The sequence below is a fragment of the Symphalangus syndactylus genome, chromosome 8 (assembly GCF_028878055.3).
Source record: "Symphalangus syndactylus isolate Jambi chromosome 8, NHGRI_mSymSyn1-v2.1_pri, whole genome shotgun sequence".
Lineage (NCBI taxonomy): Eukaryota > Metazoa > Chordata > Mammalia > Primates > Hylobatidae > Symphalangus > Symphalangus syndactylus.
In genome coordinates, this window is record NC_072430.2 from 50,100,906 (window position 1) to 50,115,717 (window position 14,812).

A 14,812-nucleotide genomic window follows, 5' to 3' on the forward strand; every position below is an offset into this window, starting at 1 on the left:
CCTTTAGGTAGCTAGAAGTTCTTAAGCATTAAATAAAAACACAATTTTCAGTCCCTGTCTAGTCAACAGGAAATAAATTATTTAGCATCTAAATGTCAAATTATCTAAATCAACCTTGCTACTGGGAAATCTAAGACATTAAAGATAAGGCTCTAAAGGGTTCAATTTGGACCAGTAAAAGCATGACAACTTGGATGTTTATTAATTTTCTTTGGTTTAGATACTGTGTTACAAATTATAATAAATTCATATCTAGTATATATTCCAGCTTCTCAAGTCAGAAGGAATTCAATTTCTGTCAGAAGAAAGTATTAATTCTGGCTTTGGTTTATACTAAGGGAATTCTGAAGCAATCTTTTCAAAGGATTTGAAAAGGGAACTCTGCTAGAACACTGCTGGAACAAAGTTGAAAATCAGTTAGAAACGTGAAAGATGAGTTCTTTTTTTTCACTTTGCTTGAAGGGATGAGAAACTATAATATGAGACATTGATCTCATTACATTCACAATATTTTATGTATTCTAAATGTAAAGCCAATTCCAAAGGCCAAGAAATAACTGGCAGATTATATTTAAATAAGGCATAGCAGGTAGCTCAATATTTATCAAATGACTAAATAAGAGAAAAATAATAAATTACATAACAATAAATTATATAACCATAAATGTTAGATGTCTTTCTAACATTTTCTTGAATTAAAGTTTTGTGTCTTATAGGTGCATCTTCGCATAGTATATACCCCAAACTATGTAATCAACCTGAACAAAGTAAATGGATGAAGTTAAAATACACACTACTAACGTTTTGTACTAAAGTTTGGTACTTATAGGTGCATCTTCTCATAATATATACCCCAAACTATATAATCAACCTGAACAAAGTAAATGGATGAAGTGAAAATACAAGACTACTACATGCTAGCCACAGAGCTAATGACTTTTAACAACTTCTTAACAGGAGAAAGCATGGTATTTAAGAAGACAATTTTCTGCCTCTCACTTGCTAGCTTTATGATCAGCAAGATAGTTAACCTCTCTGCGTCTCAATTTCCTCATCTTTAAAATGAGGATGACATTAATATCTACCCCAAACAAGGCTGTTATGAAGATTAATTGATAAGGAGATATCAAAAACAAAGCTTATCACAAGTAAAATGTGTGTGTGTGTGTGTGTGTGTATATATATATATATATTTTTTTTTTTTTTTTTTAATTTATTTTTTATTTTTTTTTTACAAAGGGACCACAACTACATGGAGAAATGTTCTTGCTAAATAGTATCAGCCACCTGAGGTTATAAATCTTGTTCCTATACAACTCATGGATAGGTTCATTTTTGAGCAAGGCTTATTTTTTTCATCTAATGAATGACACAGAAGATAGTGATATGCAATTGGTAAACCAATGTGCTACATTAGGGATTTGGAGACTTTATTTCTACAATAGTGAAGGTAAATGAAGATGACGATGTAAATGCAAGGGAAAGAAGAGATCGAGCCATGGAAGGTTTGGCTACCTCCATAGTGATGCTATAAAATAAATACTGTACTTTGTACCAATGATCCTGTCAAGAGGTTTCCAAACGAAAAATTGAAAGCTAAGAAGAATATTTCTTGAAATTTTAATTATTAAGGTTTACACTCTAAAATTCTGTGAAATATTTACCAATTTAAGACTAAAAAGAAACAATTATTTCTAAGTAGAGGATTATCATGAATATTAGATTGCTTAAGGAGTTCTTCATTTTATTGGTCTTTATAGCATCATAAATTAAACAAACAGCACCTATGGAGACCACAGAGATGTGGCATTGAGTGAAAGAAAGAAACCCTACCACGAATGACAGAAAGAGAAACATACTTCATGACAAATAAAGAAAGCCCATGTGTCACAATGAAAGAAACAAACCTAGATGAAGCCAGAGTTAAGAGCTGAGTGCCATGGTGCAAATGCCACAGCATACATAATCCCCCCAAGAAGCCAGTTCCACATTCCAACGTGAGAGCCCTCCTGCACACATGCTGTCATAGAGAAAGTAATACCCTGACGGATGCTGTAGGCTGTGATTGGAGATGATGCCAATGGTAGACTTCTTACACACTCTCATGGGAAATGGAGAATTGCCTGGATGAAGTGGCAAAAAGAAATGGGTTATATATTTTTTATACTAGCACTCATAATCTTTGGGAATTAAGAAAAGACCTATAGAAAATGTGGTGATGAGATGATACCAACCTTCTCTTTCAAATGCCTTTGTTGATACTAAAAATAGCTCATTTGGCTTTCTTTTCTTTGCTTCTCCCTAGTGGTATGTTTCAAGAAGTTAACTCCCCAGGAAATCAGTTTTAAGAGAAAAAAATCTCACAGTTACATCTTGCAAAGTTAAAAATTGAAGAAGATAGCTGCAATTCTATTGACTCAATAAATTCAACTTTGTGAGGCTATGGGTTTGTCATGCTATTTCTTTCGTTTTTTTTCTTAAAATTTGAGATCTGCAGATGGTATTCTGCCTCTGGTTCTGCATATACTACCTGGTATTTTAAATAGTACTATCTTTCAAGGGTTTTCTTTGGGATGACATTCTGAGATAATATTTCTGCAATCAGAATTAAGCTGATAATACTGGCCTTAATATGGTAGCTACAGTGGCCTGTACAAAGTAAATACATGTAGAAATTATGTTGTAAAGAAAAGAACGAAGGTCTTAAAATTCATAGGCTACTGAAGTCCTTTTTTTTTTTTTTTTTTTTTTTTTTTTTAAGACGAAGTCTTGCTCTATCGCTCAGGCTGGAGTGCAATTACACAATCTTGGCTCACTGCAACCTCTGCCTCCCAGGTTCAAGTGATTCTCCTGCCTCAGCCTCTCGAGTAGCTGGGATTACAGGTGTGCACCACCACGTCTGGCTAATTTTTTATATTTTTAGTAGAGTTGGGGTTTCACCATGTTGGCCAGGCTGGTCTCAAACTCCTGACCTCAAGTGATCCACCCATCTCGGCCTCACAAAGTGCTGGGATTACAGGTGTGAGCCATTGCACCTGGCCTGAAGTTCTTTTATTTACCTGTCATATTTTGAGGTACATATACTCTTTCTTCTTAGCTACTCAAACAGTGCCCCCGCTTTGAAAGGAGACTTAATGGATATTCAAAGTCTGTTAATAATATTTCAATAAATCTGCTTTTCGAAAACAAGAAAACTCATTTATTCTATAGTTTAACACAGTAAGAATAAAAAATTAAACCTCCTAAAAGACAAGGAAAATAGGCCAAATTTCATGTAAAATATTTTACTAAAAGAACATGAATCTCTTTACTGTTAATCTCTTCTAGATTACAAGAATCTTAGGAAAATATAAGTAGCAATAAATTATTAAAGTCACCTAATGAGATTTTAAAAAAGGAACAAATCTTTTATTTTACATAAAATAGATGCATATTTATTTTCTATTTAATAATCAATTTTGGATGTTTTTCTATGTCTGTGGTTAATGAGACACAACAATCACTAATTGAATACAAATCTTCAGCTATTAGACACAGACATATATAGATATACAAACTGGAATCTTGCCTTTAGCCAATTTGAGTTTAATAATAAATTACCTAATTCAAAAGAGTCATTATGGAATTAAGGTAGTCAGAGCAATCAAGTTGGCTATCTGGGCTTTAGCTATTTCAGTGTGATGTAGTGACTGCCAAAAAATGTTATTCAGACAACAGTGCATCATTCATAAAAATAGAGAAATTTTCCCCTAAAACAGGTGAATTTTCCCCCTTTGATATCCTCATCCCTTTCAGGCAAGTGCAAAGTGCAAGGCAAAATAAATTAAGGCAAAAGGAAAATAAAATGAGAAAAATGGTGAGGGCGAGCATGTTATTGACCATGTAAGAAAACACGTGCAAAATATACCTCAGATACACTATAGGTAGATGAGCACGAGGGAAGCCGAGCCTGGTTTTGCAGGGGGGGAAAAGAAAACACTGTTAAAGAGGAAAGGATAGCATAGTAAGGGTCACAGAGGGTTTAGATGGCTCCATCACCAACACACTTGGCCAGATAATAAAACAGCTTTATAAGCAGACACTTGAGTTTGAAAACATGTCAAGACTCAAGTTATTTGAAGGAAAACTTTGTGACAAAAAAATACCTTGCTAAAAAAAAATCCATGATGGAGATGACTCCCTCTGTTCAGAATCTGGTATGATCTTGCTGAGAAGATCCTCATTTAAGAAAGAAAGCAGAACGCTGGACAATTTTTCTTACGGTACTGCACTGATCTTCACTGGCTTAACACTAGCGAACTACATGGGAGGTTGTTTATAGAATAACTCTACCATACATGTTCACAGTATTCATTAAAGAGGGCACCAAAGCCAGTATTCTGATTCTTTTTTCCTGTTTCAACTATTCCATTTTTGGTATTACTGAACCTCTCTTTCTCCACTGAAGAAAGATGACAGTAGAAGAATCAGAAATGCACTTATTATCAGATTTGTTCTTTAACTGTATTTCCAGTGCCAAGCATAGCAGAATGTAGTAGGTGCTCAATAAATGCTTAATGAATGAAAATACAAATCTCTTTTCTTCTATTCTTAGAAAACTGAACTTATGAAATAACATTCAGGAATTTTAAAGCTTACAATCAGAAACAGTTGTGCAAAAAAGTATCATTGCCACTTATTGCTCTGAGGCACTTTCTAAAATATAATGGCAATAGCAACACTATAAAAATATAAAAACTTAAACACACAACTCTTCAACAGACTTAACCTTTATCAGAATGATTCACAGAATTTTTGGAACAGCTATTTTATCATTGATTTTTAAAAATAGCTATTTTGTACTTACAACCATATTTAACCTTTATGATGCTGAACTGATAATGTTCTTCCCTGTTCTTATTTTCTACGTTGTCACACTGCCATGTTCAATTCTATGTACTCTTTTCTCGTAGGTTGTCTCACAATGCCATGTAAGATGAAGTTGTTAAGTATGTATTCTCTATTTACAAATACTGCAGGAAGTATCAAAGTACAAAGGTAGGGTGGGGAAATAAAGGTAATGGAGAAGGTGACAGTAGAAGAATCACAAATGCACTTACTATCTAAGATTTGTTCTTTAACTGTATTTCCAGTGCCAAGCATAGCAGAATGTAGTAGGTGCTCAATATATGTTTATTTAATAAATGAATACACAAACTCTTTTTCTTCTATCTTAAAAAACTGAACTGATGAAATAATGCTCATAATTTTTAAAACTATCACAAAGATTTGTGCTAAAAAGCATCATAGCCACTTATTGCTTAGAGGTACTTTTGAAAATATGGTAAATTCTATACATATTCAGAAATTACACATTTTTCAGCCATACCCATATCTGAATTTCTTTAGCAAAATGGTAGTTCTAAGAAAATCTTGCTGTGTATATTTTTGTTCTGTGTCTATAACTATGCCCATAAAACTGAAATACTTTATCTTTCAAAACAGTTTGAGAGTCTTGTCATTGTTAAAATTTACTCAGTTCTCTATTTTCTATTGCTAGGAAAAATTACTTGAGATATTTTATTAGTACTTTATCTTTGAATTAAAGTCAGTTCTGAGGAGAGCAATTCTATGGTGCACATTAAACATCTCAGAAACGTGTCATTTCCATTCTAAATGATGTCTTAGGCCATTGCAGGTGATTTTATTAATATCATGAGATTTTTTTTTTGTTCAAAGCACAGGATAAGATAGATTTTTCTTTTTCTTTTTTTTTTTTTTTGAGACAGTTTCACTCAGTTGCCCAGGCTGGAGTGCAACGGCGTGATCTCGGCTCACTGCAACTTCCGCCTCCCGGGTTCAAGCAATTCTCCTGCTTCAGCCTCCCGAGTAAGTGGGAATACTGGCACCCACCATCATGCCCGGCTAATTTTTGTATTTTTAGTAGAGATGGGGTTTCACCATGTTGGCCAGGCTGGTCTTGAACTCCTGACCTCAGGTGATCCACTCGCCTCGGCCTCTCAAAATGCTGGAATTACAAGCGTGAGCCACTGTGCCTGGCCATTTTCTCTTATTTTTATAACTGAAACCTTAGAATTGAACTAACTACATTAAGAGAATAGTAATAAAGTGAAAAGTAGCAAAATTACTCAAAATTAGTCCAAAGACATAATCCTAAAATTGACTTACTGTTATCTTCATCATTATTGTAGTCTGGTCATATTTATAAGACATCATCTACCAAGATACTCAGATGTTACGTAATTATTATAAATGAAATAGTAAATAAATGAATATTATTAATATAAGTAAATGCCAAAATGCCAAATAAGGAAGGCTCAAACAATGTTCTACATAAAAGAATCAAGAGACACTCAAATTTGCTTAAAGTAAGTAGAGTTTACAAACTGTTTGCTCACCTAAGGACTATTAAATATTTACTTATCTAGAGACTAATGTTCCAGCTGTTCTTCCCCACTCAAAGTTAGCTGATTCAATTCAAATACCATTTAGATTTTTAAGGTATGATATATTACTTGATCGTGTCAGTGTATCTTTTCCAGTTGTATAAAATTTCCCATAGAAGGTATATGATTTTAGGTGAGGCCAAACAGGGCATTTAGCAAAAATCAAAAGTTCATCATGGTCTTCAGGGGAAATATCTTTGTTAAGCTATAATGAAGTAATAAATAGAAAAATGCAATGTGTGAAATGAAAATACTCTAAAAACATATTTTATATAACATTTAAGACAGCAATAATGAGATTTATCATTGTACTCTGAAAACCCAGAAATGAGCCTCCAATAAAAGAGAAATTTATAATCTATATTCTATCCACATTAGAGTTCCATATTGGAAGTCTTTGTGTGTACGTGTGTGTGTAGAGGGGGAAATCTATGTGAAGAGAGAGAGAGAATAGCTAGAGAAGACAATAAAAAAGAAGAGAATAAAAATGTAAACGTAGACAATTTGAGGAGATCAACCTTTCCAAATATATGCTTCCTTGTAGAATAATCTGAAACCATCCTCAGAAAAATGAGCAGGCTTCTTTTCTTTTCTCAAGCTCTAAAATGAAGAAATTTCACAAAGTCCATTATAACCATTCCTATGTCAACGTTATTTTGACACACTAACCAGTTACAGCAGGACTCAGCAAACATTTCTGTTTAAATAGAGAGTAAATATTTTAGACTGTATGAGATATATAATCTGTGTTTCAACTATTCAACTCTGCTGTTGTATAAGTAACTGTAGGTTATGTGCAAATGAATGAGCATGGTTATTAATTTAATAAAACATTATTTTTAAACATCGAAATTTGAATCTCATATAATTTTCACATGCCATAAAATGTTCTTCTTTTGATGTTTTTCCACAATTTATAAATGCAAAACTCATTCTTAGCTTGTGGGCCTATAAAAAAACAGGATTTGCTGATCTCTGAGTTATCGCATTAACTCAATAAAAATAAAAGTACAAAACTTCCCTAAGGACAATAGGTATCTATTTATCAAAAATATAAGAAAGTAGTTCAGAGCTAAGGCTGGAATGAAAATACTCATCTTTAAAGATCTATAAAATCACAGTTACCCAATTCATTATTTATATTAGCCCTATTTCATACTACCCCATTTTGGCATTCAGGAAATTAATTGTTGAACATTTAAAAATCATGGTTCAAAAGATCATTACTTTCTAACTTGATTCAGGTGTTTTTCTTAACACTTATTAAAAATGTAGTCTTATTTTGGGTGATAACTCCTCCCTTGACTTTTTTCACTTTAAATACCATCCTTTAATTTGTGTTAGTATAGTTAAGTACTTATAGATAATTGTCATATTCCTTCCATTTCATCACTTTCCATCTTAGTTTTACTTATATGCCAATAATCTGTCTTCATGAACCATATTCCTTTTTGTTTATCACAGCCCTTAAAAAAATCACACTTGGTCAGCCAAAACCTATCTACACATATTTGTAGCTGAATAGAAATTTAATATCATAATACATAAACTGAGTATTTAGATGAAAATACAAAATTGTGCCATATGAGTATTTTCATTCCTTTCCTTTATTTTCTTTTACCTAACTTTATTTCATGAACATTTATCCACTTTTTTCCTGAATATCTTAATATTTAGGCTCTCTTTGGCCCCACTGCTCCTCAACTAATCAAATTCTTTGTAAATTTACCTTGATTTATATTCTGTAAAGAAAAGTATTATTTTGGATTATCTTATTCTATGTTTTTATTTTCTTTTTTTTTTTTTGAGACAGGGTCTCACTCTGTTGCCCAGGCTGGAGTGCAGCAGAACGATCCTGGCTCACTGCAACCTCCACTTCCTGGGTTCAAATCATTCTTGTGCCTCAGCCTCCCAAGTAGCTGGGATTATAGGCATATGCCACCATGCCTGGCTAATTTTTTGTATTTTTAGTAGAGAGGAAGTTTTTCCCTTGGCCTCAAGTGATCAGCCCGCAAGTAGGGAGGATACTACTTGCCTTTAAAATTTTTTTTGCTATATTGGACAGTTAATAGGATCCTTAGACTGATATACTTCATATTTAATATTTTTAGAAACAAGGTAAACAGAACAAAGTGTTTCTCAGTGAGGCTTCCCAAAGTGCTGGGTTACAGGCATGAGCCACCGTTCCCTGCCTTATCCTATACTTTTCAATTCTCAACATTGTCTTCACTGGCCTTCAAGCCTGTGCATTACTTTCAATATTCTTCTTACTAGATTCATCCATTTGATTAAATGGAAAATTAATTTTTCCTCTATGTGGTTTTATTCTTCAGTTACTATTACTATCAGCACATCACCAATCTAAGGATTTGTAGTAATTTTTGTAGTCATTAAGGTAGAAAAATTCTGCTTAGGTACAAGATGATGATTTTATTATTACTAAAATTACTAAAAACCCACTTAAAGTTCAGAATACTTCTGCTTTGAATGATATACAGAAAAAGATAATGCATTTTTAAGTTAAAAATCAATAATCTAATACATCCTACTTTATGAGTCAATGTTGAATAAATAATACATTTTAATATGAGAAATAAACAATATTCAAAACATTGTATCTTAGAATATTCTATTTTATATTGTTGATTACATTATCCTTAATCAATAATGGTACAGGGCTCTTCCCTTTCTAAAAAATAACATATTGTCTACATCATCCAATTCAAGCATTAATGACTTAATTAAATCCTTATCTCACACTTCTGAATGATGTCACACCTTCTACATTAAATATTTAATTTTAAAATAATTTAATTTTTATTTATTAGCAAATTAATTTTATTAGCAAATTAAACTATTAGCAAATTAAATCTTCATCCTGCACTTCTGAATGATATCTTAAATTCTCCATAAAATAAAATACTTAATTGAATTTTTAAAAATTTAATTTAACTATTAAATATTAGACTTTATGGGCCACATAATCTGTGTTTCATCTATTCAACTCTGCTGTTACGTAAAAGTAACTGTAGGTTATGTACATAAGAACCTGAGTTAAGTCCGTTAACTCAGAACAAATGTGTTTAGCTGCCAGATTACCTATGATGATACTCTAATAGTAATTATTTTCCTTGAAAATTGAAATTGAATCATCAAGGCTATAACCCTCAGATCCAGCTCATAATTTGTAATCATGCTGACATAACTAACAAAGGGTAGAAGACACGACCAACAACAGAAAAATCTCCAAATGAAGTCTCATGAGAAGATCCTCAGAAAAGTATACAATTGTATAAGGAACATGGTTCTGACTCTTTCATCTAATTGAAATCTTCACCAGCATTTTAATGAAGTAAAAGACACTTCATATACTTGTTGATATGGTTTGGTTCTGTGTCTCCACCCAAATCTCATCTCGAATTGTAATCTCCACATGTCAAGGGAGGAACCTGGTGGAAGGTGATAGGATCATGGAGGTGGTTTTCTCCATGATCTTGTAAATAGTGAGGGAGTTCTGTAATGTTCTTGTAAATAGTGAGGGAGTTCTCACTAGATCTGATGGTTTTAAAAGTGGCAGTTTTCCCTGTGCTCTCTCCCCTCCTGCCGCCATATACAACGTACCTTGTTTCCCCTTCACCTTCCGCCATGATTGTAAGTTTCCTGAGGGCTCTCAAACTATGTGGAACTGTGAGTCAATTGGACCTTTTTTGTTTATAAATTACCCGGTCTCAGGTAGTATCTTTATGGCAATGGGGAAATGGACTAATACACTTGTTCTTTTGTGTGTACACCTACAATAAATTTTCATGAAACAAAATCATCACCGAATGCCAATTTACTTCATTTTATAAACAAAACCTGTCTAATATAGTCTATGGTTCTGAGAATAACTTTTTCTTTTTAGCATCAATTTTTAATATTCAAGGCATTTTAAGGTATACTTGGGTAGTAGGAATTAAAGGGTAAGGAGAGAAACTGAAAATTCAGCTAAGCAATTGATTTGCATGTTTCCTTAGCTGAACTCTCTAGAGAGATACTACTTGCCTTTGGATAGGTTTTTTTTTTTTTTCTATATCAGACAGCTAACAGGATCCTTAGACTGATAAACCTTATATTTAATATTTTTAGAAACGAGGTAATCAGAACAAAGTGTTTCTCAGTGAAATAAAATGAGATTAATCATTATATAGTAGTACAGGTGTTGAAAAAAGAAATTAAAGAATGGCATGAGATAACCTAATTTTTAAGGCATCAAATTTTAAATTTGATGTTGGTCTCTTACTAACTCATTACCATACAGAAATCAGCAAGTCTCAACTTTTTGGTCTCAGATTCATTGAAAAAAAAAATTACTTCTCATGATTGGTTAGGAAAGAGCACAAGATTAAAATACATATATTAAAATATTTTTATGGGTTTCTAGAATAATCAGGTATGTCCAGACTGATTTAATCATAAAATCCATACTAATTTTTTTTTTTTAAATGATAAAACAGATTTTGGGGAGTAATTATGGATAGTTTTCAAAATTCTATAAGAATATGTGCACAAAACAAAGAGTAGCTCAAAGGAAGAAGTAGAGATATGAGACACGTGTATTAATTCCTTCTGTTTAGTTATTAGAATTAATAACTTACTAATAAAAATCACTTTGTATTTCAATAATCAGAAATTTAGTGTAGAGATATACATGACTATGTGTGGTATACAATTAAAAACAAGCTGAGAAGATAATTATCATATCCCTAACTTTAATTCTAGTTTTTATAACAAAACTATTATAGCTGTATGAATTAAATGAATGGTAATAACCTTGGGAGAAGTAAATCCGATACCAGGATTCACAGGAACTTTTTTAGAAACCCAGAAATGAAAGGGTACTGCCATAAATTACTGTAGTAATTTAGTTTTTCTTCTGCTACATTTATACCATAAACCAATTTAGAGATTTTTCTTGAAAATCTTGATAGTTTGAACTATCTGTCACAAAAAATACAATCATGAATTCTGATTATGTGATGTACGTACAGGATTGAGTGGATACAAGGTACTGTCCTTCAATGGTTGTCTTGGGTATATTAGACTATAGCTCAAGTATTTGTAAGATGCTACGTGAAGGTGTTCCTGGTGAAGGTACTTACTGCTAATTTTCTTATTTTTAAACAAAATGACATACATTTATTCTAAAAGAGTCTGAGTTCAGTCTATTAACTCAGAGCAAATATGTCTACTTGCCAGATTACCTATGATACCCTAACACTGATTATTTTCCTTGAAAATTGAAATTGTATCATCAAGTATATACCCCTCACATCCAGCTCATAATTTATTATTCTGCTGACATAACTAACAAGGGGTAGAAGACATGACCAACAGAAAAATCTCCAAATGAAGTCTCATGACAAGATCCTCAAAAAAGTATACAATTGTATAAGAAATAGTGATTTTTGAAAAGAAAGATTTTATTTTGCACTGGGGCCAAAATATTATTAAGTCAACAGCAACGTTAGTCAGCGTGGCTTTAGCGTCCTCTACCCTGCTAATTTAATCTTTATTTCATAAATGTGAGCATGAAGCCGCAGCTAGAAAAGAAAGAAAGAGGGGGAAAAGAGACAGAAAGGAAAAAGATGGAGATGAGAGGACAAACCAATCAGATTTGGAGTTACCAGTCGGCAGAAGTTTAGGGAAAAAAAAAATCACCAAGTGAAATCGTACATTTACTCTGAGAGAGTATCCTTTCACATTGCCTTCTAGGTGATCTCTGAGCTCCTCCAGCTTTCGATGGAGCTACATGTAAACATCAGAAAATGAATTGAAAAAGCAACTTGTTCTCTTTTCGGTTTTCCTTTTAAAAATAAGATCATAGCATTATACATTTCTCACTGCCTTTGGCAAACATTTCAAAACATCAAAGGTCTTTCTATAACGTAAGAATGCATGCTCAACAAACCCGTGACTAGGACGTCAACATTTTATTTTGATTAATTACAGCATCTTTTCTTCCCAAAGCATTAGAGAAAATAAATACTGTAACCATCCTTATAAATCCCCTAGAGATTCACTTTGACATTTTCTATTTTGTAGAAACATGGAGTAAAGATATTTAAATATTATGAAATTTGACTTTCTTTCCCAAACACACTTTTTTGATTTAAGACTGCATCCATATTAATATAAACTGATTTAATTATAAAATGTATCTTTTGTTCTTAAACATATATATGCGTATATACATACTCGTATTGTATACACACTTAAAAACAATAAACATACATTTATAACTTGAAGTTCTATACATCCAGAAGCTGAACTTGGAGATAACTGCAGGCACGTGCACTCGCACATAAAATCCAGTTTACAGTACATGGTGCTGCAGTTATGGATGCCATTTTTATCTTTATTTCACCTTCAGTAATTTTCAAAAAGTCATGTCGTTCTGTACCTTCTCACCTGAATTTGAGTCATAATCCATAGTTTAAACCATTAATGGATTTATCTTCCTTTAAAGACAAAGATAAAATATGATACCTCACAGATAGACAGTGAGGAATACTACTGATATATCATCAGGATACATAAACTCACATTTTTCTGACTGAATAATCTTAAATTGCCTAGTTTTTGACATAGGCATACTATTAACACTTCCCATCCCCTCTGCTTATCCTTGGTGAAATAACATTTTAATAAAATAGCTATCCACTATAAAGCAGTGTTAGAGAACAGAGAGGATGGCTTTTCTGGAATAAGGGACACAAACATACAAACACACCTTCATCCACATGCACTCGTGTGTGCGCATACACAAATAAATAAACAATAACAAAAAAGTAAAGCTAAGAAGGCAGAAGAGGCAAGGAGAGGAAAGAGTGCAGAAATTAGTATTTCATAAATTGTTAAATGGAAATAAATTGGAGGTGTGAAAATTTTGAAATGATTCAATATTAGGCCTCAAGGTAGTCATTAGATTTTAGGACATCCCAGTGCACTGAATTTTCTAGTATTTTGATTAATTTAACAGTTACTATTGCTGTTAGGGCAAATGGGATTGAGATATAAGAAAATAATTAATTTTGTGAGGTAATTCTTCTGCATATTTTTAGAATTCAGCAACTTTTCTAACTTGCATTTAAGGTGGCAGCATTAAATGTGATCGGTCTGTGTTTCGTAAGAGTGATAACTTATTTACCTTTTCATTATGATTAAATGTTTGAGTACTGAGTGCCCAAGACATATTGAGCAAATAAATATTTAGCACCTAGCAAACAAGATGATCAAACTAGAAATCTTTCAATTGTATATTAGCAGATTATATACACAAATGGACAAACATTTAGGTATGTATCTGGTTCCGTTGATTGTTGTATCAGTTTTTTGAACTTTAAAAAAATAAAACACAGGGGATTAAGAGGGCATAACTACTATCAGCTATATGTGGGCCCATTATACTACATGACATAAAATTTATTTGTTTCTATTTCTTAAGATTGTGTATTGAATACATATTGTTAACTCATGATAACTTTTCTCTGAAATGAACTATAAATGGTGATGATATCAAAATAACATTTTTTTTACAAAAAAAAGTTAAAAGGGGAGATAATATTCTGAAAATAAATGTTAGTTCTCTGTGTAACAGGAACTTAACACACAGTGACATCAATCAGAGGAACGGTTTATTCTAGAACCCCAAATTATAGGCACCTGTAATGAGGCAGTTGCCCTTTCTGTTGTTTGTGGTGCCATTCAAAGCTAGTTATTTGGCAGCTTGCCTTCAGCTGGTTGCTCTATGTGTAGCTGAAACAAAAAAAAAGTAATATGACCCAACAGCCAATAAAAATATTAAAATAAAAAAATGGGATGGTGAAAAATGGAAAAAGCCCCCTTCCTCCCACCACCCTCCAAAAAGGAAGAAGTGTAGGCTATAGACGAAATCTTGCCAAAAAATGTTAGAAACATATTTACTTTGAGGGATCCAACTCTACTAGCAACTCCTTTGCTTTCATCCGGCCGTCTAATTTGCTACAATGAGGGAAGATGGGTAAGAAAGACAGAATAAAGAAAAAGTGAACTTAAAAATTTTTCTATACATTAGTAAGTAATACATGCAAAAACATCAACTGACTCTCTGTGGTAGCTCTTAGGAGGCCAAGGAGTTAACTAACACAGAGGCTGTATGACATGCTCTGCAAATAGGCTGGTCCCTAGAATTCAGTCTTTGTTATGGCACTATCCCTGAGATGAGGAAATTGGCACTTACTTTTGGTTATCTTGGGGACTTCTGATGAAGCAGTATCTGGAGTAGTGTTACATTTGCATTTGGCTTACAAAAAACAAAGAATTACAAATATACCTATGTACTTTTC

At 32.7% G+C, this 14,812-nt stretch overlaps 1 protein-coding gene across 18 annotated transcripts in view; it reads right to left on the minus strand.

Annotated features, from left to right (window-relative positions):
- GPHN (gephyrin) overlaps positions 1-14,812 on the minus strand; it is a 722,880-nt gene that overhangs the window by 188,751 nt on the left and 519,317 nt on the right. For 5 of the 18 annotated variants that reach the window (XM_055291354.2, XM_055291350.2, XM_063644408.1 and 2 more), the window contains one exon: positions 14,412-14,468. The exons of 8 other annotated variants lie outside the window; for them this stretch is intronic. In XM_055291354.2, coding sequence (XP_055147329.1) covers positions 14,412-14,468 — 57 coding nt within the window. Of the gene's footprint in view, positions 1-12,161; positions 12,234-14,411; positions 14,469-14,812 lie in introns of all 18 variants that reach the window. 5 more of the 18 variants (XM_055291349.2, XM_055291344.2, XM_055291342.2 and 2 more) reach the window with 2 other exon arrangements.